At 37.0% G+C, this 23,931-nt stretch overlaps 5 protein-coding genes across 8 annotated transcripts; 3 read left to right on the forward strand and 2 right to left on the reverse strand.

The window, feature by feature from the left end:
* Positions 1-987: 987 nt before the first annotated feature.
* On the reverse strand, positions 988-2,638 carry LOC111793578 (expansin-B3-like). Its single transcript, XM_023675527.1, has 4 exons — positions 2,339-2,638; positions 1,880-2,186; positions 1,673-1,802; positions 988-1,322 (listed from the first exon to the last, which is right to left on the reverse strand). Exons 1-4 carry the CDS (start codon positions 2,532-2,534, stop codon positions 1,128-1,130), a joined length of 828 nt encoding a protein of 275 aa, XP_023531295.1. The 5' UTR covers positions 2,535-2,638; the 3' UTR covers positions 988-1,127.
* Positions 2,639-5,675: 3,037 nt separating this feature from the next.
* LOC111793986 (pentatricopeptide repeat-containing protein At2g20710, mitochondrial-like) lies at positions 5,676-8,441 on the forward strand. Its single transcript, XM_023676081.1, has 2 exons — positions 5,676-6,014; positions 6,917-8,441. Exons 1-2 carry the CDS (start codon positions 5,745-5,747, stop codon positions 8,183-8,185), a joined length of 1,539 nt encoding a protein of 512 aa, XP_023531849.1. The 5' UTR covers positions 5,676-5,744; the 3' UTR covers positions 8,186-8,441.
* A 1,851-nt stretch (positions 8,442-10,292) lies between these two features.
* Positions 10,293-12,362, reverse strand: LOC111792229 (E3 ubiquitin-protein ligase RMA1H1-like). 3 transcript variants are annotated; one of them, XM_023673576.1, is made up of 2 exons: positions 12,113-12,362; positions 10,293-11,206 (listed from the first exon to the last, which is right to left on the reverse strand). In XM_023673576.1, exon 2 carries the CDS (start codon positions 11,167-11,169, stop codon positions 10,477-10,479), a length of 693 nt encoding a protein of 230 aa, XP_023529344.1. In that variant the 5' UTR covers positions 11,170-11,206; positions 12,113-12,362; the 3' UTR covers positions 10,293-10,476. The 3 variants fall into 3 exon arrangements, with proteins under 3 accessions (XP_023529344.1, XP_023529346.1, XP_023529345.1); XM_023673578.1 differs by having other exon boundaries at positions 12,089-12,362; XM_023673577.1 differs by lacking the exon at positions 12,113-12,362 and adding an exon at positions 11,375-12,078.
* A 4,342-nt stretch (positions 12,363-16,704) lies between these two features.
* Positions 16,705-18,300, forward strand: LOC111792942 (GPI-anchored protein LLG2-like). The gene is made up of 3 exons (XM_023674574.1): positions 16,705-16,783; positions 16,878-16,934; positions 17,773-18,300. The coding sequence occupies exons 1-3, from the start codon at positions 16,705-16,707 to the stop codon at positions 18,153-18,155; spliced, it is 519 nt and encodes a 172-aa protein (XP_023530342.1). The 3' UTR covers positions 18,156-18,300.
* A 2,343-nt stretch (positions 18,301-20,643) lies between these two features.
* LOC111793460 (transcription factor SPT20 homolog) lies at positions 20,644-23,899 on the forward strand. Of its 2 annotated transcripts, none has more exons than XM_023675352.1 (3): positions 20,644-21,000; positions 21,866-22,150; positions 22,513-23,899. In XM_023675352.1, the coding sequence occupies exons 1-3, from the start codon at positions 20,851-20,853 to the stop codon at positions 23,653-23,655; spliced, it is 1,578 nt and encodes a 525-aa protein (XP_023531120.1). In that variant the 5' UTR covers positions 20,644-20,850; the 3' UTR covers positions 23,656-23,899. The 2 variants fall into 2 exon arrangements, with proteins under 2 accessions (XP_023531120.1, XP_023531121.1); XM_023675353.1 differs by having other exon boundaries at positions 20,646-21,000; positions 21,869-22,150; positions 22,513-23,898.
* Positions 23,900-23,931: the final 32 nt, after the last annotated feature.

A 23,931-nucleotide genomic window follows, 5' to 3' on the forward strand; every position in this document is an offset into this window, starting at 1 on the left:
GTTTGAGTGGAGGATTGTTAGTGGTTTTAACTTGAGGAGGAGAATAACCTCTTACTCACACACGAGAGGACGTGGTGGCCATGAAAACAGAGGTCGTGAGGGGTGGTTGCAAACATGGCGTAGAGAAGTCGTGACAACACACTCATGTTGACCAAGGAGTCCGCTTTGTAAAACTATCATTTACGTATTCCTGTCAGCTTCACGATTCAAAACCTGTATATTAGAGAGAGGTTTTCACACCCTTGCTTCGTTCCCTTCTCCACCCGAGGTGGGGTAGATCTAGTGTGAGTATAAATAGGCTGCTTTAACGAAGGAATAATAGTTTGTAGCTTTGACTCATCGAGCTTGGTAGGTATTCAATCCTCGTTCTCGAACCACGGAACCTATTGAGTCAGTGATGATATTTTAACAATGATTATCAAATAAAATCCTAACTTTTGAATCAAATATCTACAAAGAGATATGTCGTCAACACTGAAATCGCTCACTTAGCCGAGCCCCATGTGCCCAAATCCAACATATTATCCAGTGTTATCCTATCTTAGCCTCCCATGTTTTACGTGGTCACACTATATATATATATATTTGGCATGTGAGGTGATGACTTTATGTCCTTTATCTTTATTTAACGTGTCCCGTCTTTATTTTTGTTTTTTTTAATAATATCTATTCCGCTATTGTAAGGTTAAGAAAACGTCTCGATAAATCATTGTTTATCTTTAAAATTTGGGCCCTTTTAATTATCGCTCCTCGTAGAAGCTTATAGTTTGTTGTCGATATTCATTTAGGAAGAGATAACTTTACCGGGCTTTTGAGCACGTGATCAATCTTCTACCTTGATAGCCTGTTAATCTGCCTCCAACCCAAAAGTTCAAACTTTTTCGGGTCGTGGACTTCAATTTAACGAGATTCAATGCCAACACCAACGTACTCGAGTGAAACTATAATTACAAAATTAAATATATATATATATATAAATGCATAGTAAAATTAACACAGACATAAACAAAAATACATACGCTCTCTCTCCCTTTGGAGATGGCTACCACTTCTAAACGATAATACCCAAACATTATTATTACTATTATTTAATTTTTTTTTCTCTCTTAAAATAAAATATTAATTTCTTATAAAAAGTTCAAGCGGGAAGTATAAGTAGCCTTTGGTGACCAATTCTTCGGGATAACATCTCTAGTCGAGAGAGTCTTGGCAGTGGATAACGTGGTTAGCTTCACCGAGAATGGCCCCTCTAAAGGTCCTCCATTTATGCACCACGTCGCCCCCCACACGTGTGCCATTTCCATCCACTCGCTCGACTTTGCCTGCACATCGTTATCATATCATATCGAGCTAAAGTTATTAAACTATAATGTATTTTTTTTAATATATAGTTTTTAAGTATATTAAAGTCAAAATGAGATGGCGACAACCCAAAATTAAACTATATCATTATATTTCAACGTGCTCACTATGTGTTGTCTCTTACCCTTTTTTGAATTTGATATTTTTTCTCTATTGTGGCCCCTTTGTCACATGGATACATCTCCCCATTATAATATATAGTTTATTATACTATAGTTATTACATTTATTATGTTTGTATAAACATTAAACGATTTAATATAAATGTTACAGATCACAATCACGTAAATAATCAGATATTAAAAGCTTACTTGTTTGATTTGCATCGAACCAATATCTCCATCACCATCCTCGAACTCGACTAAAAGCGAGAGCCAATGATCGGTAGAACCTTCGTTTACATGGAAGGCTATGTTCTTCCCACGATACAAACATGGAGTCCTGTTAAAAATTTTGTATCAACATGAGTATAGCTCAATTAAGATATTATAATTTTAATCAAAAGATTAGAACTTTACCGTCGGTAAGCGACTGAGAGTTTGCCTCGGTCACGAAGACGGCTGTGGGCACCCGCGACAGCCATGCGGCCGAAAGCGGCGCCACTAAGATCAAAGTGGGTGCGACCATTGGAGCAATAGCCACCGGGACACTCGTCGGTGACTATTATGGTAACGGCTCGTTTGGAGCATATGGTTCGGTCCAAGCAACGGACTTTATAGCATGCGCCACATCCTTCACCGTCCTTGAATAAGACAGGGCTCACTGCACCAACTCTTGCCTTAAATGGCTTCACATCCACCAAACTACCATACCCACATGCCCCACCTGAAACCATTACGCCTCCAAAATTACGACTCAAATTCATACGTTCGTGACTAAAAAATATCAATAAAATTCTCTCGAGTAAAAATCTATTAAAGTTTAATTAGCAATTGAATTAGGTTCTAAAAAATTACTGAGTAATTAATTTTACCAACCGTCGCTGCCGTCGCCTTCCGGGCTGCCGTACCAAGTGGCGGTGGCGGGGAGCCAATGAGAAGCTGACGTACGGTTTTGAGGCCGAGCTGATTCAACGAGAAGAAACTTCCCCATTACGACCATATTCACCAACATTATCCCACTCCATAAGTACCCACAAGACGAAAATGTAGCATGGCCACGGCGGAGCTGCATGTTGACGGTGGTTGTAAGTCGGCGGCGACGCCGTGAACTACCAGGTTGGGAAAAAAAACAGTGGAAAAGTAGTTGTCGGTCCACAGCGCCCTGCCGACAGTTTTTGAGATGCCAAGGAAGTTGGAATTAAAGAAGGTTTTATAATGTGTGTAAATATAATATTATTTGTACGAAATGACGATTTTGCCCTCATTTTTTGGTTTAATTACGGTGGGCCAATGGGTATCAATAATAAATGGGCCCACCGGCAGTTATGGCAAGAATTTCGGGTGCCGGCTTGGATGACAATCCAACAGATATTACGTCGTCGTTTTCGTCCTGACCGTTAATAAATTTATTTATTTATTTATTTATTTATTTATTGGGGTTGGGCGAAACGATAACGGTCGAAAAATGAAATGGCGGTTGGGAATTGGGAACGACGTCGTTTTGAGAGTTGGTGATTTTACAGATTTTGTTGACCTTTGAAGCAATTATTTGTTGGGTTGTGAGATGCTTTGCCCCATCGATCACGTGCACTGCCTTTTTCCACTAATGATGCTTTGCTTTCTTTCTGAATTATTTGAGTTTTTTTTTAATAAAATAAATAAATAAATTTGAAGATAATATATTAATCTAAAAGTTTATTTTTTATATATATAATTTTAAACGTTTCGTTTCATTTGGCAACGTCACGCAAAGACTAAAATTTTCTACGCCTTGAATCTTCATCTACTACAATTTGGTTTCTTACCACGAATCACTATCTGATCTCGACGATAAAACAATCCAAAACAAACTCTGTCGTTATTTTTCTAAAACCGATAGTTCTGCTGAGATCTAGACGAACATCGTCATATTTTTCCACAGAACACGACAAAAATACCCAGACGAAAAAGGGTTTATTTTTGCCCTATTTATATTCAACGACCCATTTTCTCCCACATGATTTTCTTCGTTCTTTTGTAAGTTAACTCGTGTTCAAACACTGCTAGTGAACAAGAGGAGGACTAACCTTTGAACAAATATCTAGCTACTCTTGGTAAAATTCACATCTCACGGAAACACGATACGATCTTATGTCCAAAAACAAAACCCAAATTATAGTAATAATATCTCACTTACAGTGTGATTACGACCTTATATCCGAAAACAAAACCCTAATATCAAACACAGTATACATATTAAATTATATTATATTTTGATTATGACCTTACATCCGAAAACAAAACCCGAGTGTCGGTGGCTTATGAACAAAACTTTAAAATTTTGATATTTTTGGTCATATTAGATTTTTTTTTTACCTACTATGGATAAAAAAAAGGTTAAAAAAATTAATAAAAAAATAAAAGTGGAAAAGAAAAAGGAAAAGAGAGTTGATTCTCAAATCCATGTGTGGAATAAATAAATAAATAAATAAATAAATAAATAAATAAAATAAAAGGGAAAGGATATTATGACTTTAGAATGCATGTGGAAGAATATTGGACGTTGTTGAATCGAATGTCCAATCTGCCACGTGCCTGTCTTTATAACCGGAAATTACTCCAATAATTGCTTTTTATTATTTTAATAAATGCAATTATTCCATTATTTTGTTATTAAAATTATATTATGCTGTAAATGTTTATAAGGAGATATTAATATGATTTAATATCATATCATTATCATTATCATGTGACCCTATGGAGCTTGACATTAAAATTAACTCTAATTAATCATTTTACTATATAGTTTACACGATAATTTTATTAATTATTATTTTTCTTTTTCCCGCACGTGACTGGGAATGGAATTTCCACCACTATCCCATTACACGTATCCACCTTGGTGTACCATAGACTTGAGTTGGCTCGCACGTGCCACTTTTTTTTTTTCTTCCATTCCATCATTTTATATGTTTCTTATATGAACTTAAAAAAAAAAAAAAAAAAATCAAAGATTCTACTGGTAATGACTTTCGTTTCTTTTTATACTCATGATCGTTCTCGTATGCATGTGGTTTTGGTTCCACTTTGGTTCATCCCTAAACCATATCTTATGGAGAGAGATGTATCTCTGTAACGACCCATGTCCTCTTTGGGCTTTCCCTTTCACGGGAAATATCTTATGGAGAGAGATGTATCTCTGTAATGACCCATTTCCTCTTTGGGCTTGCCCGAGTAACGACCCATGTCCTCTTTGGGCGTATCTCTGTAACGACCCATGTCCTCTTTGGGCTTTCCCTTTCGGGCTTCCCCTCGAGGCTTTAAAACGTGTCTGCTAGGGGAAGGTTTTCACCCTTTTATAAATGGTGGTTTGTTCTCCTCCACAACCATTGTGGAACATCACAATCCACCCCCTTTAGGGCCCAACGTTCTCGCTGGCACTCTTTCCTTCCTCCAAAAGATGTGGGACCGCCCCCAAATCCACCCCCTTTGGGGCCAGCGTCATTACTGGCACACCACCTCGTGTCTACCCCCTTCGGGGAACAGCGACAAGGCTGACACATCGTTTGGTGTATGACTTTGATACCATTTGTAACGACCCAGATCCACCGCTAGCAAATATTGTCCTCTTTGGACTTTCCCTTTCGAGTAAAATGCGTTTGCTAGGGGAAGGTTTCCACACCCTTATGACTGGTGGTTTATTCTCCTCCCCAACCAATGTGGGACATCACAATCTCTCTGATACCATTTGTAATGATTCATGCCTAGGATTCAGATCAAAATGTGTGTCACGTGTCCTCTACCTTCTACCCTGATTCATCCCCGAACCACATCTTATTGAAAGAGGAACCACTTTGATACAATTTTGTAACTTAAGATTCAAATCAAAATTCAAAATCCGAATTTGGCACCTAATGGCCCCGACAATATATAGTCACATTACTCATTCCTGGGTGTAATACCAATTTTTCATGTTTGCATTTAAATTAAATTTGAAACATATATGAATTTATAAATGATCATAAATGTAAAATTTATTAATTTATAAATAATGACGTGATAATTTGGAATTTAATGATTTTTTTTTCATTAAAAAGGAAAGAAAGGATGAGTCTAACTTAATTTTAGAGTTCTTAAAATTAATTTAATTAATAAAAAATTAACCTAAATGATGAAAAGTGAGCCCTAAATTGATGGGCTGGGCCACTGTAGAAGGCCCATGGAGCCACCAATGTTGCGATCGCAAACCCTCCTAACCCCTCCGCCTGAAACTCCCGTCGGCTCCTCAGTGCTGTGACTGACCATGATGAAGCTCCATTCCTTGCAGCCATGGCGTTGTTACTGCAATTCAAGGATCTTGCGGCCTCTATTCTACTCAACTTCAGGATCAACTTCTTTTCGAAGTCCAGAGGATTCTCTCTACCTAAGAGTTTCTCAGGCAGGCGATCCTCGAATCTCCATTGTTAGCGTGCTGGATCAGTGGGTAGAAGAAGGCCGAGAAGTCAAGCAATCTGATCTCCAAAAGCTCATCAAGCAGCTCAGGAGGTTCCGTCGCTTCAACCATGCTCTGCAGGTACCACTTGTTCTGAAATTATATTAATTTTTACTACTTCTGTACGATACTTTAGAATGCTCTTCTTTTTCTGGTCTGGCCCTTTCGTATGATAATGAATGTCTAATTGATCGAAGAGGAGAGTGGATGGCATCTAAATATTCATTTATTGTTATGGCATTGTTCTCTTTCCCTATTGTGGAGATAGTTTTGTATGGAAATTTTGGTGCAACTTGGCATACATCTCTGTTGTTCGTCTTCTTCACTCATGTAGAAGCATTGAAATCGGATCATCTAGATATGGTATGTTAGACGAACACGACTCTCCACAATGGTATGATATTGTCAACTTTGAGCATAAGCTCTCGTGGCTTTACTTTGGGCTTCCCCAAAAGGCCTCATACCAATGGAGAGAGTATTCTTGTTTATAAACCCATGATCATTCCCTAAATTAGCCGGTGTGGGACTTTCATCATCCAACACCTCCCCTCGAACAAAGTACGCCTCCCCTTAATCGAGGCTCGACTCCTTTGGAGTCTTAGTCATTTTTTACTGCCTTCGAGGAGGCCTGACTCCTTTTTTCTTGGAGTCCTTTGTTCGACATTTGAGGATTTACCAATCTATTGGCACGACTAAGCTTAGGGCATGACTCTGATAGCATGTTAGACGAACACGACTCTTCACAATGGTATGATATTGTCCACTTTGAGCATAAGCTCTCATGGCTTTGCTTTGGGCTTCCCCAAAAGGTCTCATACCAATGGAGAGAGTATTCTTTGTTTAGAAACCCATGATCATTCCCTATAAACCCATGATCATTCCCTAAATTAGCCGATGTGGGACTTTCATCATCCAATATGGTAAACTGAAAATTTGTCTTCGTTATGCACTATTTGACAATATTGATATCCGTTTGGCAACAGTTGTGTGAATGGATAAGTAATGAAAGGAACCAAGAACCGTCACCAGGGGACATTGCTATTCAGTTGCACTTAATTTCAAAGGTTCATGGCTTGGAACAAGCAGAGAAGTATTTTAACAGCATCAGGGAATCCTCAAGAGATTATAAGGTCTATGGAGCACTTCTTAACTGTTACGTAGAGGATAAAAATTTGGAAAAGGCAGAGGCACTCATGGAGAAGATGAGGGAATTAGGATTTTTGAAAACACCACTACCTTATAATACCATGTTTGGCCTTTATGCTCATCTGGGTAAACATGAAAAACTTGATGAATTAATAGAAGAGATGGAAGAGATGGGAATTGCTCGTGATCGATTTACATACAACATTCGTATGAATGCATATGCAGCTAATTCCGATGTAACAAACATGGAAAAGCTTTTGTTGAAGATGGAGGCAGACCCTCTAATTTCTATGGATTGGCACGGGTATTTCGTCGTAGCAAATGGATACTTCAAAGCTGGTCTTTCTGATAAAAGTTTACTGATGTTGAAGAGATCAGAGCACCTCATTGGTGATAAGCAAAGGTGGTTTGCATATGAATGTCTCATTACACTGTATGCTGCTATCGGAAATAAGGATCAGGTGTATCGGGTTTGGAACTTGTACGCTAATCTGAAAAGAAGATACAATACAGGATATCTTTGTATAATCAGTTCATTAATGAAACTGGATGATATTGAGGGTGCTGAAGAAATCTTGAAGGAATGGGAATTAGGTGATACATGTTTCGACTTCAAAATACCGAACATGATGGTAAATAGTTACTGTAAGAAGGGACTTGTGGATAAGGCAGAAGCATATATAAACAGGCTTATGGAGAATGGCAAGGAGCCACAAGCAAACACTTGGGACCGACTAGCAACTGGATATCATGCCAATGGTCAGACGATGAAGGCAGTGGAAGCTATGAAGAAAGCAATTTCAGCTAGTCCACCTGGATGGAAGCCTAATTATTATACCTTGGCCGCATGTCTTGAATACTTGAAAACAAATGGAAATGTGGAGGCAGCAGAGGAAATTGTGAGACTTCTTGGGAAACACAACATTATCTCCTCACATATTAACGATAGATTAGTAGATTATATCCACAGTGACAACCAAACGTCAAGTGCCCTTCATCAATTCGGCCTGGACGGTCATATTGAGAGAATCGATCATGCTTCGGATCTAAACAAGCTCAACTTTGCTGAGGTGCTAAAGAATGAAGAGACTTCCGATATGAAGTGAAGTGTTTTTGTTCCTCTCCACCCGTCATCCTTGTTATAGCACGGTATCAATTTTGGCTAGATTGCAAATTTGATCCCTATAGTTTCAAGATATTTAGTTTCTGTAATTTGGAAATCTTATCTTCTGCTAATAGTCAGAGTACAGGTAGTTGGTATCTACAATTTTTTCTTCCTTTGAACCTGTTTTTCACCTTGTATGCCATGTGAAGCCTTGGAAATCAAAATTTGAGTATGCATTATATTTTTCATTTCACCGATCACCATGTCTTTTGACTAGCAGAAGGATAAGATGTGATGTCCCACATTGGTTGGGGGGAGAACAAACCACCATTTATAAGAGTGTGGAAACCTTCCCCTAGCCGACGCGTTTTAAAGCCTTGAGGGGAAGTCCGAAAGGGAAAGCCCAAAGAGGACAATATCTGCTAGCAGTGGATATGGGCCGTTACATAAGAAGTGGAATATTTTCATTCAGTCTCAATGTTGTTTCTCTAGTCTTTTCACTAGCAGAGGGCAAGAACTCTTTTGCTTAAGATCTGTAGGGACTTTTGCAAGTGGAGCTTCTGATAGAAACATGCATAATCTTGAATCTTGTTGACTATGACTCTTCCCATATTAGTAGAAAATGGAGCTTCTGCTTGGAGTGCAAGCAGAAACTGAACATTAACCAACTAGCAGAAGCAGTACTTTCTGACCAGTTTCGTTTTAGAAATTGAAAATTGGAATTTGTTGGTTGTTTCGGATTTGGTCGTCTTTACTTGGTTTTATATAGTTTTGGTCGACTTTAGTTAGTTTTATACAGTCTTATCCATCTTCAGTTATTTTATACAGTTTTGGTCGACTTTAGTTAGTTTTGTACAGTGTTGGTCGACTTTAATTAGTTTTAAGCAGTCTTAATCGACCCTAGTTAGTTTTATACAATGTTGGTCTGCTTTAGTTAGTTTTATGCAGTCCTGGTCGACTTTAGTTATTTTATACCATTTTGGTCGACTTTAGTTAGTTTTATACAGTCATGGTCGACTTTAGTTAGTTTTATACAGTCGTAGTCGTCTTTAGTTAGTTTTATACAGTGTTTGTCGACTTTAATTAGTTTTGTGCAGTCCTTGTCGACTTTAGTTAGTTTTATGCAGTCCTTGTCGACTTCAGTTAGTATTATACATTCTTAGTCGACTTCAGTTAGTTTTATACAGTTTTGGTCGACTTTAGTTAGTTTTATACAGTCATGGTCTGCTTTAGTTAGTTTTATGTAGTCCTGGTCGACTTTAGTTAGTTTTATACAGTCATGGTCGACTTTAGTTAGTTTTATACCGTGTTTGTCGACTTTAGTTAGTTTTATACAGTGTTTGTCGACTTTAATTAGTTTTATGCAGTCTTAATCGACTTCATAGTTTTATGCAGTCCTTGTCGGCTTTAGTTAGTTTTATGCAGTCCTTGTCGACTTCAGTTAGTTTTATACCGTCTTAGTCGACTTTAGTTAGTTTTATACAGTTTTAGTTGATTTACAGGGTTTTGATGGGTTTTCGACTGATTTTGATTGGTTGGTTAATCTTTTAATTGTAGTTTTGATTGACCAAAAGCAATAGTAAGCTGATCTATTACCACACCTATTACCATATTATTTTAGAACCTTTTACCAAGAAGGTTGAAGTGAAGAACGAAGAAATGAATGTCTTTTTCAGATTTAGATTGTTTGTTTGTTAAAGTTATGGCCTCTATCAATCTTTATGATATCATAAACAATTAAGAGAAGTCAAAAACAGGGTGCTGAGTGCAATCTCTAGAGTCAAGTCTATATGTTTGATTTGAACTGTTGGCTACCAACAGCTCTAGGATGCCATAGCCATGGATTGTCGACCTTAGACTCGGTCCATTACCCCTGTTTCGACTGTTTCGACCCACAATAGAAGGTGATGTTTTTTTGTCATCTTTTCAATGCTTGATTCACATGGATTGTTTATTGACAATTTAAGATATGGTTAACTTGAAAAGAGATCTACCAAATCTTTTAGGTACTTGCTCCGAAAGCGGTCCATGCACCGCGATTTCAATATCTGTTTTGTTAGTTTGAAACTGGCCAATCAAGTTATCCAAGAGTCAAGAATGCAATAGAATCCATGTAAATGAGGCTGTAAGCAAAATTATTATTTACATCAACTGCAAAAGAAGGGCAGGCAAAGGGGCAACATCGCCACCAACACTCAGCCACACCTACATCAGACTCGATCCGCAATCATGCAGTGTTCGAACTACGATTCTTTTACAATGGGTCGGAGACAAAAACCAAAAACCTACGCCTCAGAACAATAGAAGACAGATAATTGAGCAACAGAAAAGAAAGATACAGATTCTGTTGAGTGATTCATCCGTCTGCAAAATATGCCTTCTGATCCTAGGACTACTGCTCCACACAAGAGGATACGAGTTCGGATATGAATATAGATTCGTTATCGCACCGAACATTCTCGCATAAACCATTTCTCCGAATACTCCTTCAGCATAGTAAATGTTCGACTGATCTGATAAATTTCCTTGCTGGAATTGAAGAACAGGGTGAGGGTAAGGGTGAGAGGTTGCCCTTGGTGACTCAAAGCAAGCAGGTCCTTGAGGCCGACGAGGGACGACGATTCCAAGCTGCGAATTCTTGCTTTCGAATGGATCTTGGGTTTCACCTTTGCCATAGAGCGGGACTAGTGTAGCATCAGAAACTTCCGCCTTACAAACCGGACATTGCTGGAGTCGTTGGCCTTGTTTTTCTGTAGAGCTGTCCTGAAAATGAAGCCATTTGTAAATACAGGGCCAGCAAAAGAGATGGCCACAAAGTGTAACAACAGGATCTTTCACAGTCTCTAAGCATATGTTACAGTCAAATAGCCCAGAGGAATCACATTGAGTTTCTGCCATGGCATCCAAAGCTAATTTCCAATTCTCCACAGAAGACTTGTTTTCTCCAAATGAACTAATCTCCTCAAAGTACTGCTCCATGTCCATATACTCTGTAGTAAAGAACCCTTCTGAGATACCAAAACTGCCAAATCATAAAATTTCAGATCAATTTTGGATCAAAACCCACAAAACTAATGCAGAATTGAAGAAATAGAGATGATATAAATAGAACAGGACAACAAGAACAAGTAAATTCATATGCACATGAAGAAGATGAACTTGTTCTGGCTCTTTTTACAACAATGAATACCTTCAACCCCAAGGAAAGATAGGGCCAAGGAGATTAAGAGCTCTTGAGAATGTTATAAAGACAAACCCATGGTTAATGCCTCCGCCTGCATACTTAAAGCAAGAGCCAATCCAAAAAATTTAAATTCTATTTGGGAGTTGACCTTCTAGAAACGTTTCTGGATTTAAACTATCCATATTCAGATCTAACATAAATAAATCTTGAGTAATTCCGCACGTTAATCAATAGAAAACAAAAAAACCAAACATGGAAGAGTCAGCAGATAATGACATTTGGATTAGAACTCTTCACGGAATTGGCAATTTCCTCTCTATTAAATAAAGATTCGACCTCCAAACTAAACTATCACTTCTAAAACAAGCAAATCCATATCTAAATCCAGATTTCTAGAACATTTCTAACAATCTGAAATGGATTTCAAAGACCAGTCACATAGAAAATCAAGTAAACATGCAGATAGAACACTGAATCTTTATGCAGTTAGAACTATGAGCTATCAAATCTTCTTCCGATGAAAAGTCTTTAGAATTTCATAACGAAAACAGGAAACTAACTTCATTTCCAAGCCATAGAGCGGTTCCTTCATTAAGTCGAAAATTAAAATTTCAATTGAAGATGGAAGAACACTTTCCGATCAAGAATCGGCCACAGAAGAAGATAAAAAAACAATCAAGTTCAACACTCGAAATCTTCAAGTTCCATTTCCTAACATACCAAAATTTGAGACGAGGAAATTACCGATTCGATTCAGAGACGCACTGGAATTGAGTTGAGAAGTAGATCGTAAAATTTAGGGCTATGAAACTTCGTGCCGCTAAATCACAGAGCTCCAATGGAAAATCGCCGCAAACAATCAAAGAAAAAGAGCGAAATCAGAGGAAAATTCGAATCGAAGAAGAAGAAGAAGAAGAAGAAATTGAAGAACGTGAAGGAAGATGAGAGGGAAGAGTCCTCAACGCAGAGATTTAAAGGCGCTAAATTTCAACACCGTTTACTCTTCGTTCTTTTAATTTTCAACAAAATAATAATAATAATAATAATTTAATTCAAAAAAAGAAAATCTCACTGCTACGTGTCATTATCCCAATCTTTCCTCCAATTTCAACCAAACTTTAAAATATAATTCTTAATTTTTAATTTATTTAAACCAATTTAATTTTTTAATTTTCAGATTATAAAATTTAAATAACTTTAAACATCAATAACCATTATTTTGTATTTGTTGAATAAAGACGTTTTTTTCAATCTTGAAGACCATACCCAATATTAAAATGCCAGTAGTCAAATTAATTAATTAATTTTTTTTCTCTAATTTTGTTTATTTATTTTATCAAGAAAATTAAAATTATAAAATTGTAATTATTTTCTTGAAATACTAAATATATATATATATATATATATATATATTTAATTGAAAGTATTAATTCAAAATCAAATCATTATTAAATGGTTATAATTAAAATTTGACTCTATTAAGAAATAATTGAGAAATTGAAGAAATTAATAAATTAAATTCACTAAAAAAATTGTTGGGTTCTAGAAGATTGCTTATTTTTTTAGATTTTAATTATTGATGTTGATTCCTTCTAGAAGCTTCAACCACACACACACACATATATATATATACACATATGTGTGTATATATATGTATATATATGTGTACATATATCATATGTACATACATATAATGCATATATATATATAAATATATATGCATATGTATGTATGTATGTATATATATATATATGTATGTATGTAAATATATGTATGTATATATATGCATGTTTATATGTATATATATATATACATGTGTGTGTATATATGCATATATATATACATGTATATGCATATGTATGTATGTATGTATATATATATATATATATATATGTATGTATGTATATATATATATAATAGTAAAAAGAAAGGTAACTAATACAAAGATAATATTAATAATAAGTGTTTTTATTTAATTAAAAAAAAAGTAAATATTAATTAAATGAATTTAAGAATTTTAGTGTATAAGAGTGCATTATAAGATACAATAATGTTGCAAAATATAAAATTTTTATTTAAATATTATGAGAAAAAGAACAATTATTTTGCACAAGAGACCATGTGCAATGTTTGTATTTGCCTTTTCTTGGAATAGAAGGAAAACTAATTATACTTAATTTTGTTCGTAGGGACGCCACTCCGAGATATAAGCGGAAAATTTCTTGCTATAGAAACAGTCTGGGGTCGAACCGAGACAGAAACAGGTGGGCGTGTGGCTCTAAAGTAAATTAAGAGTACGTGAAGAAACCGATATCACATTCAAACGAGACTGTTCTTAAAGATATGGTGATTAAGACACGTTTTAAAGCATTATACAGTGTACGTTCTTTTTTCAGTGCCTCCATTAGGTTAAAATTTAAGGGTATTTTTGAGATAAAAAGTTTTTTATTTTTATTTTTATTAATTTAGTTTAAAAAAACAATAAAGTTATTTAAAGGTGAGGGTAAATTCGTCAAGTGGAATAATTTGTAAACGTGGTGGCCTGTCATTGCTCCATTTAGACAATTTTATTTTTTCAAATAATTAATTCACATTCTAGAATATCTATCCGCACGTGGCAATTTCCCGATATATCATATTTTCGTTAAATTAATTATTTTAATAATTATTTTAAAATATATATATTTCGTTCTAATAAGTAATAGTTTATGATTTTTGTTAAATAATAATAATAATAATTTTGATTAACTCTTTTAATCATTTAACATTTATGAGTATAAATTAATTTAATTGAGCTGGTAAACTTATATATCGTGACACCCGAGTAAATGAGGGATATATGAATGAACTAAGACTATATCCGAATGAGAGCAATCCCGAGAATACAATGACTAAGAAAGACTTAAAAGAACTAAAAATCACTATTTATACGAATAATGTGCACATTTCTTTTCGGTGGCTGTAACTTCATAATTAAGGGTATTTTTCACATATATATATATATAGTTAAGGACAAGAACCGCTACAATAGTACGATATTGTCCACTTTGAGTGTAAGCTCTCGTTACTATATTTTTTATACCCACTAGAGATGTCCATAGGACAGGGAGAAGACAGAGAATATAATCTCGTCTCCAGCCCCATTTATCTAACGGGAAAAAATATTCTCCACTTCCTCCCCCATTCTCCGTTTAAATGGGGAATTTCCTCCTCGTTCGACCTCATTCGAGGCGAGTTATCGCAGGGTCCCGACCCCTGAGGGTAAAATGGACATTTCTAGTACCCAAAACGAAAGAAATGAAATTTAATTTAAAATGATGCATGTATTTGTTGATTATTACATAAATTTTAAAATATTGCACCTTAGATTCCCCATTATCAACCACTAATAATAAGTTGACCAACAAAATATGTATGGAGAGTTGACTTTGTAAATTCAAGTTAATATCAAAAGAAATGAGAGAAAAGTCAACTTAAAATTGATTATTAAGAGGAAGAGATATGAATTACATAAGCATATTAGTGGTACCCCTCAAATATCATGAACGAAATACGAAGAAAATTAGGTATAATTGAGTCGGTGAATTGACTTTAAAACGATGTCAAAAGATTGCAAGAAATTATGCTCGCTATCGTGTTTGGATTGAAGAAATTTAGAGCTTCATCGAGGTTAATAAAATTGTCGTGTATTTCTTAGTTCTTTAAGAGACGATGTAACAACCGAAGTCTACCGCTAGTAGATATTGTCCGCTTTGACCCATTACGTATCGCGTGTATTAGAGAGAGGTTTCTATACCTTTATAAGGAATGTCTCGTTCCCCTCTTCAACTGATGTGGGAGCTCATATACAGATTTAGCTGGTAACGTTTCAACTTCTCGTTATTGTTTTTAATTTTTGCTTTAGTTTTTGTATTGTTAACATGGGTTGTTACGGTACGAAAAGTCTCAGACTTTTAATAATATGGGCTGTCACCACGTACAAAAAAACGTTATAAAAAGTCTAGCTATCATATTCATGGATCATAACTTCATGAATAAGAAACGTCATTTAAAACAAAAGATTTTATTTTTAAAAAAATATTAAAACACATTAAGGTAGGAAAATGAAATATTTAGGATTCGAATAGTTGAGCTATGCTCGTGATGTCATGCAAGTTTTTTCTCTCATTCTTGACCTTATGTGGAGCATATCTATGATGTCCCATTGGTTGAGGAGGAGAACAAACCACCGTTTATAAGGGTGTGAAAACCTTCTCCTAGCAGACGCGTTTTAAAGCCTTGAGGGGAAGCTCGAAAGGGAAAGCCCAAAGAAGACAATATCTGCTAGCAGTGGATCTGGGGCGTTACAAATGGTAGCAGAGCCATGTTTCAGACGATGTGTCAACCTTCTCGCTCTTCTCCGAAGAGGGGTAAACACAAGGGCGGTGTGCCAATAAGGACGCTGGGTCCTAAAGGGGGTGGATTTAGGGGTATTAGAGCCAAGTTCCGGACGATGTGCCAGCCTTATCGCTGTTCCCCGTAGGGGGGTAGACACAAGGGTGGTGTGCCAGTAAGGACGCTGGGCCCTAAAGGAGGTGGATCCAGCCTTCTGGCTATTCCCCGAAGGGGGGTAGACACAAGGGTGGTGTGCCAGTAAGGACGCTGGGCCCTAAACGGGGTGGATTTGGGGGTGGTCCGACATCAATTGGAGGAAGGAAAGAGTGTCAACGAGGACGTTGGGCCCCGAAGGGGGGTGGATTGTGATGTCTCATTGGTTGATGAGGAGAACAAACCACCATTTATAAGGGTGTGGAAACCTTCCCTTAACAGACGTGTTTTAGAAGCCCGAAAGAGAAAGTCCAAAGAGGATAATATCTGCCACCAGTGGATGACTTGAGGGGAAGCCCGAAAAGGAAAGTCCAAATAGGACAATATCTAGTAGCGGTGGATCTGGGGCATTACAATATCCTTAGGGTGCTATCATTCCTAGAACATGGGGAGCATATGGATAAAAACAAACATATCAACAAAAGCTAAAACCATAGAGACCAAAATGGAACACGTGGCGGACACAACCATTAACCTAACAAAACTACATGGATACAAAAAGTTAGGGGTGGTTGGTGGCAATAAGAGGAGAAGGCAATGGACTCAACTCATTTCATGCAAATTTTCACTCTCCTCCCTACAAATTCCTCTCCTTTTCCCAACAAAATGAATCCCAAAACACCCTTTTACCAAAAAACACACAAAAACAAGAATTCCTTGATTCACAGCCATCTGCAGGCGGAGATAAAAAGCTCCACCGCCATCGCCGCCGCAGCTGCTCGACGGAAAATCCAAAAAGTTGCAGAGCCATGGCGTCGAGTCAAAGTTGCCTTTATTTTGTCCTTTTCTGTCTCTTCATTTCCCTCACTTACTCCAACGTCCTCTCTTGTAATTTCTTCTCTCTCTCTTTTTTTTTATTTTTTTTTATTTTTTTATTTTCATTTATTTTCCTTTTAGGGTTTTGATTTGTTTGTATTTGCAGATGAGGCCCTCATAGCTGGTAAACCAACTGGACGTTCCCTTCTTCAAGCCCAAAAAGGTAACCCCTTTTACCCGTTTCGCCTGTTTCGTGTTCCGCTTCGATCTATTCTACCGAACATGAACACGAACACGAACCCAAGTTATAAATTTCATACCTTTTGAACTACCCATTAAGCGGAAACAATTATTCCAGACAACAAACCATGATAAGCATCAACTCTCTGTTTTGTCTTGTTTAAGCATAAATTTTTCGTGTTCCATTCAATCTAACGTTAAGTTATAGATTTGATACATTTTGAACTACCCATGAAGTAGAGACAATTGTTTGGGACAACAGCTCTAGTTTGTTTTGTCTCGATCTGACACGTTAGTAAAGTTATAAATTTAATACATTTTGAACTACCCATTAAGTGGAGAACAGACCTCGGTCCACAATAATATGATACTGTCTAATTTGAGCATAGACTTTTTTGTGGTTGGATCTGAGGTTAAGTTATAAATTTGATATCTTTTAAACTACCCATTAAGCGGAGACGAACAATGGACCTCCGGCCATGTTAATATGATACTATCTAATTTGAGTATAAACTCTCGTTTGTTTTGTCTAATTTGAGCATAAACTTTTCGTGTTCTGGTTGGATATGAGGTTAAGGTTAAAGTAAACTACCCATTAAGTGGAGACGATTTTTTAGGACAACGGAATATGATACTATCTAATTTGAGCCTAAATTCTCGTTTGTTTTGTGTAATTCGATAGGACGTTAAGGTTAAGTTATAAATTTGATACATTTTGAACTACCCATTAAGCAGAGACGATTGTTCGGGACAATGGAGATAATATGATATTGTCTAATTTGAGCATAAACTGTTGTTTGTTTTGTGTCGGGATTCGACAGAATGTACGGTGGACATGGAAGCGCAAAATTACACGATCTTGACAAGCCAATGCAAAGGGCCGAAGTACCCAGCGACGTCGTGCTGCCACGCATTGTTGGAGTTCTGCTGCAGCTTTGTGGAAGAATTGAACGACCGGACCAACAACTGCGCCACCACAATGTTCAGTTACATTAACCTCTACGGCCAATACCCACCTGGCCTCTTTGCCAATCAATGCAAGGGTGGAGAACAAGGCCTGGAGTGTGGCAAACCCCTCCTTTCTCAAGATGGGAGTGGCCACATCAGTTTATCTTCGGCTCGTTCGCTCCGTCAAACTCGGTCCCGACTCTACTCTCTCGCTCTTGCTCTCGCTCTCATATTTATGCTCCATGTATTGCTTTAGAACACGAAAGGGGAACGGAAAGTTCTTTATCTTACGTTCCCCGTTTTGTTGTCTTTCTTTATACGACGAAGGTTTTGAATCTTTCTGTGTTTGTTTGATCGGTTAACCGTGACTTTGGTGGGATTGGGATATGAAAGCTACTTATTAAATGTTTATTATAATTTTTTATGATTGAACGGAAAGTTTAACCTATGAACTTTCGAGTTTTTGTAGAAGAACAGGTTTCCACGTTTTGTGGGCTGTAAATATTAAATGGTAAAAAATTATGATAGCGGTCAATCTATTTGGTTTAGCTCTTTCAACCGTAATAGCGGTTATGATAGCGGTTAAAGGTCAAAGTTTGTAGAAGCTTCTTAAGAGAAAATTTCAAAGAATTAGAATTTATAAGATTATTTTTTTTATTTTAATCATATTGAAATATTATAATATATATTTAACTAATTTAAATCTAAAATATTAAATACAATAAATATATTTCTTCTTTTAAATATTTAATATATTAAATTAAATCTTTTAAATAATCTCAATGCATCAAGTATAATAAGATAGCGAGGGATAGGTTAAATTATAAATTTAGTTCATTAAAATTTAATCGATAAAATTTTATAAATAATCTTTTGAATCGTTACATTGGCTAAATCCGAAGCTTATCATCTATGAGCAGTGACGAGAGTTTCAATGAATCGCAACCCATCGAATCTCGGAGCAAAGTGATCGGCTGCCGTGGACGGCGGCGATCTTCTCGACGGACTAATTTCCTCGTCTCTGTTGACCTTTTCTTGAATTTCGTCCCACATCGGTTATTCCCGAGAATTTCCTTTTCGAAGATGTTTGATTATAAAAGTGTATCCGAGAAATGAGAAGTTACCTGATGGGAGGAGGTGGTTTTGTGGAGGCCGGCGGAGGACGGCGGAGCTGACAGGACGATGGTGGAGGCGGCTGCGGTGGCGACGGCGAATAGCCCTGCTATCTTCATGGCGATGGGGTGGTGGGTTTTTCCTCAAATTTGGGAGGAAATTGCTGGTGGGAAACACGGCCGCCGGCCGGCCATTTTATATACCGAAAGGAAACCTACGGTTAAGCCGTTATTTTCCAACGAAGTTTTACAAGCCAACTAAATAATTAAAATTAGGATTTTTATAATATAAACTATAATATTTTTTAAATATTTCAAAATTAGAAAACGGTTACGTTTTTTAATAAAAAAAAATCGACCTATTTTTCATGTCGGTTTTTACAGACTTAAACTGTGATGTCTCACATTAGCTAGGGAGAGGAAGCCCGAAAAGGAGAGCCCAAAGAGGACAATATCTACTAGCTGTGGATCTGGGGTGTTACATAAACAGACAAACATTCTAGTCACTACTACATTATTACCAAACATTTATCTAGTAACGTTTTGTTTTACTTTAACCTTCGGGTTGTATCTTCTTGAATGGGTAAGTCTAATTTTGTATTCAAAACACTACGATTGTCCAACTACTGTTGAAGTAGTCACTGTACATTGTCGTCAATGATAAAAATTGGTAGTGAGCGGTAATCACGAATGATAGCAGCAATAGTGTAAGGGTATTTTAGTCATTTTAATATATAATAAAAAAAATATAAAAATTCCAACTTATCACTTATTATTTATTTTTTTTCAAAAACTAAATTTCAAATATTTCAATGAAAATAGTTTATTTCAATATTACCAATTTTAAGGAGAAAAAAAAAAAGAAAAAAAAAACCATATGACATGTGACCCTTGATCATCGGATCTTGCTGGTTTCCAAACATTTTACTATATAATAGGAAAAAAGTAATATAATTTCAAATTATTATATTTTAATTAATATACAATATATTATAATACCTACTAATTTTTTTAAAATTTTTCATTTTTACCCACGGTAAATATTCTAAAACCTACGGATTAATCTTTGAATAGGGATTAATTATTGTAAGGCATTTTTCTTCCGTCAAAATTATGTCAAATTTACGAGATATTATATCCATAAGAAGATATTATGATCTATCCAGACAAATAAATAGTTACCCATTAAACTCTGATATCAAGGAGGGTAAAATTATCTCTAGATATTATGGTCTATCCAGAAGAATAAATAGTTACCCGTTAAACTCCGATATCAAGGAGGATAAAATTGTCTCTAGATATTATGATCTATCCAGAAGAATAAATAGTTACCCGTTAAACTCCGATATCAAGGAGGGTAAAATTGTCTTTTAAAAGATGGCGTGAATTGATTGGTCTAAGATTTTGTGATATTTACAAAATGTTGAGGGCAATAATTGAGGTTGATTATTGATTAATAAGCAATCATTTAGAGAAGGGCAACAATTCGAAATAAACCAAAAATGAAGGACCAATTAGCAAAATCGGAAGATGGTCGGCGAGCCCATCTCACAAATTTCATATCTGGCCGTACACTTCAAATCAACACAATAAATTAAACGTTTCTTCAATTTATTTATTTACTTATTTTAATTTTTAAAAAACGAAATCAATTTTTATAAGGTTAGGTATAAACAAATCCATGGAGGTTCATTTCGCGGAAAAAGTCTGAAGGAGAATTTTTTTTTTTTTTTTCTTCTCGATAATTGCAAAAAAAAGAGAGCTTTTTCCCTTTCGTCTTCCTTTGAGTCGCCGACCCTTTGGCTTTTGCTTCAATTTTCCGATTCCTTACTGTGATCTATGGCGTCTGGTTCTTCTGGTCGGCCTAATTCCGGCTCTAAAGCGTTCGATTTTGGTTCCAATGATATTCTCTGTTCATATGAGGACTACGGTAACCAGGAATCTTCCAACGGTACCCATACCGATCTCTCCGTTGCGAATTCTAGTAAGGTGAGTTGTGTTACTCGGGTTTTCTGCGTTAGGTTATGGATTTATGGATGTTCGAGAGATAATTATCGACGTGTTCCTCGATTAGGGTTTGTGGTTAATGGAGTTATTTGATTTATGTTGCGTGATTTTTGATGAGGGGAATGATTTGCTATTTAGCATCTGAGTTTGATTATTATTGGTTTAAGAAATGAGCGTTTGAGGCTGGGGATGAAGATCTGTGTTGAATTTGATATTGAAAGTCAATATTCTTGGTTCGTAAGTTGTTCGATCTAGCTTGAACTTTGAAAAGTTTGGTTCTAAGTCCAATGGATGCTTTTCCTTTCAGATTCTGAAAATTTTATTGTTAGCTCAGAAATCTTGTCATTAAGCTCCTTGTTTTCACTTGATGCAAGGGATTTAATCCAGTTTTTTCTTGAACAATTGTTCTTGAAGAGAATATTAGATTCTAGCGATGGATTTTGGTATTGTAACTTGATTGTATTTCCGTTTTACAAACTTGCAACTTGTTGTGGAATGTTCTTGTGAAAAAATTGTGTGATTATTTGACTTTTGGGTGTCCTTGAGGAGTTGAAATTACAGAGGAAGAATGCCGATAAGATTATTTGGCTCGAACGATTCGATCTTTCTTTAGCTTGCATGGAAATTAATGGTGTTTTTAGTTCTATTGTGGCTTGAATCTTGAAAGAAACTTAACTAGATGTGTTTTTGTGTTGTTAGTTGTCTTGTTGTCTTAAGTTTTCTAGGCTTTTGGTTCATTCGTTTCGTTAACTAAGCGCCATTTACTCGGGTTTTACGCCTTATCTGATAAGATTGGATTCAATGTGTATTATTGCATGATCGATTGAGTTCTGTATACTTGTTTTAGCAGGATTTTCACAAAAGTAGAATGTCGACTGTATATCCTGCTGCGGCGTATGCTCAACCAGAAGATTCTATCAAACAGGATGTGATTTCTACTGTAGAGAACAGCATGAAAAAGTATTCTGATAATATTTTGCGTTTTTTGGAGGGAATAAGTTCTCGCTTGTCTCAACTTGAACTGAATTGCTACAACCTCGATAAATCCGTTGGAGAAATGCGATCAGACGTAATTCGTGACCATGAAGAGGAAGATTTGAAGCTTAAATCTCTCGAGAAGCATCTACAAGAAGTGAGTTACGAAATTTTAAACGTTTTAAAGTTGTATTTCATCATTTTGAATAGTAATATTGCTTTCTATCGATATTATATGATCGTTTATAGACACACACGGCATGCACTGTATCTGTTGATCATGCTGAAGTACTCAATTGGTTTCGTCTTAAACTCGACGTTTCTTTGTTTGATGCGAACCGTGGTTGCACATCACGAGCCTCCTCTCCTGTTGTTATCTCCGTTTTGGTTTATCCTGCTATCTAGGTGGTTAGGAATGTTTGTAATATTGATTTCGTGTTGTTATATACGCTGTTTTTCTTCTGGAACGATCGTTTGAATTGTCTCTGAATCGAACTTGTCCTTGATGCCATTCTGTAGGTCCACAGGTCTGTCCAGATTATAAGAGACAAGCAAGAGCTTGCTGAGACTCAAAAAGACTTGGCCAAACTTCATCTCGTGCAGAAAGAGTCGCCTTCGTCGAGTCATTCGCATTCTAACGAGGAGAGAGCTTCACCCGTTGCCTCGGATCCTAAGAACGAAAACCCGTCTGAGAATCACAATCAGCAATTAGCTCTTGCCCTGCCACACCAAGTTCTCCAACAGCAAAATCCTCTAACACCGCCTCCTCCGGCAGCTTTGCCACAAAATGTGCCTCAACAGCAAGCTTATTACATCTCTTCAACTCACCTGCCTAATCAACTCGCCCATATCCAGCATGCCCAGGGCCAATATCAGCAGCAACTTCAGGACGTTTCTCGGTTGCCCCAGCCAAGTCAAACGCCTCCGCCGCAGCAATTCAATCAGTATCCACAACAATGGACGACGCAGCAGCAGCAGCAGCAGCAGCAGCCCCCACAACCGGTACAGCCACCGCAACAGCAGCAGCCTTCTATGCAACCTCAGATCAGGCCGCAACCTTCTTCAGTCTACTTGTCTTATTCGATGAATCAACCAACGTCGATGCCAGAGACTCTTCCAAACAGCATGCCTATGCAAGCTACATTTTCACCTATGCCTCAGCCGGGTTCAAGTCGCGTAGACACCGTGCCTTATGGATATGCTGGAAGCGGTAGTACCGTACCCCAGCAGCCTCCTCAAGTCAAGAATGCTTTCGGACCACCATCCGGAGAAGGATATTTACCTTCCGGACCCCAACCTGCACTTTCGTCGGGAGGTTCGTATATGATGTATGATAGGGAAAGCGGAAGACCACACCATCATCCTCAACCTCAACAACAACCACACTTCAACCAAGGTGTATACCCTCCAGCCAACGCATCTCTCCAGATTCCTCAGCAATCAGGCCCCCACGTCGTCGCCAGGAACCCGAGTCATGCACATCTTATGCGCAACCAAAGCCATCCTTACAGCGATATAGTCGACAAACTGGTTGGCATGGGTTTCAGGAGTGACCACATTGCCAGTGTCATTCATAGGATGGAGGAGAGCGGCCAACCTATCGACTTCAACTCCGTTCTGGACGGGTTGAGTAATCCCGGAGGTCCTCAGAGGGTATGGTGACCATAATTTTATTCATAGAGGAGTCGCCTGTTTGTTCGTTGAGGCTCGTATCGGCCACGACCAGCCTAGCCATTGCGTCTTTTTAATGCATTGAATAAAAGACTGGTTTTTATAATTTCAGTGTTCTCCCACCTCGTATATACATGGATTGTGAGATACGAAGAACAGTTGATTGTATTTGTAATGTTTAAAGTTTAAACCTTGTATGAATTTCTTCTTAATTATAGAAATTTGGTTATTTAATTATCTAATTTCATATAGAAAATTCCTTTTCCC

Source organism: Cucurbita pepo, chromosome LG04 (genome assembly GCF_002806865.2).
Source record: "Cucurbita pepo subsp. pepo cultivar mu-cu-16 chromosome LG04, ASM280686v2, whole genome shotgun sequence".
Classification (NCBI taxonomy): domain Eukaryota; kingdom Viridiplantae; phylum Streptophyta; class Magnoliopsida; order Cucurbitales; family Cucurbitaceae; genus Cucurbita; species Cucurbita pepo.

What these genes read in the sequence shown, in the direction of transcription:
- LOC111793578 (XM_023675527.1), bottom strand. Translation starts at nt 2,534, where the DNA reads ATGCAGCTCCGCCGTGGCCATGCTACATTTTCGTCTTGTGGGTACTTA. An exon ending in GGAAGGCGACGGCAGCGACG is followed by an intron (nt 2,187 to 2,338) that starts GTTGGTAAAATT and finishes TAATGGTTTCAG; the next exon opens with GTGGGGCATGTGGGTATGGT. An exon ending in CTCTCAGTCGCTTACCGACG is followed by an intron (nt 1,803 to 1,879) that starts GTAAAGTTCTAA and finishes AATTTTTAACAG; the next exon opens with GACTCCATGTTTGTATCGTG.
- LOC111793986 (XM_023676081.1), top strand. Translation starts at nt 5,745, where the DNA reads ATGATGAAGCTCCATTCCTTGCAGCCATGGCGTTGTTACTGCAATTCA. An exon ending in GCTTCAACCATGCTCTGCAG is followed by an intron (nt 6,015 to 6,916) that starts GTACCACTTGTT and finishes GTTTGGCAACAG; the next exon opens with TTGTGTGAATGGATAAGTAA.
- LOC111792229 (XM_023673576.1), bottom strand. Translation starts at nt 11,169, where the DNA reads ATGGACATGGAGCAGTACTTTGAGGAGATTAGTTCATTTGGAGAAAAC.
- LOC111792942 (XM_023674574.1), top strand. Translation starts at nt 16,705, where the DNA reads ATGGCGTCGAGTCAAAGTTGCCTTTATTTTGTCCTTTTCTGTCTCTTC. An exon ending in TTACTCCAACGTCCTCTCTT is followed by an intron (nt 16,784 to 16,877) that starts GTAATTTCTTCT and finishes TTGTATTTGCAG; the next exon opens with ATGAGGCCCTCATAGCTGGT. An exon ending in CCTTCTTCAAGCCCAAAAAG is followed by an intron (nt 16,935 to 17,772) that starts GTAACCCCTTTT and finishes GGGATTCGACAG; the next exon opens with AATGTACGGTGGACATGGAA.
- LOC111793460 (XM_023675352.1), top strand. Translation starts at nt 20,851, where the DNA reads ATGGCGTCTGGTTCTTCTGGTCGGCCTAATTCCGGCTCTAAAGCGTTC. An exon ending in CCGTTGCGAATTCTAGTAAG is followed by an intron (nt 21,001 to 21,865) that starts GTGAGTTGTGTT and finishes TACTTGTTTTAG; the next exon opens with CAGGATTTTCACAAAAGTAG. An exon ending in TCGAGAAGCATCTACAAGAA is followed by an intron (nt 22,151 to 22,512) that starts GTGAGTTACGAA and finishes GCCATTCTGTAG; the next exon opens with GTCCACAGGTCTGTCCAGAT.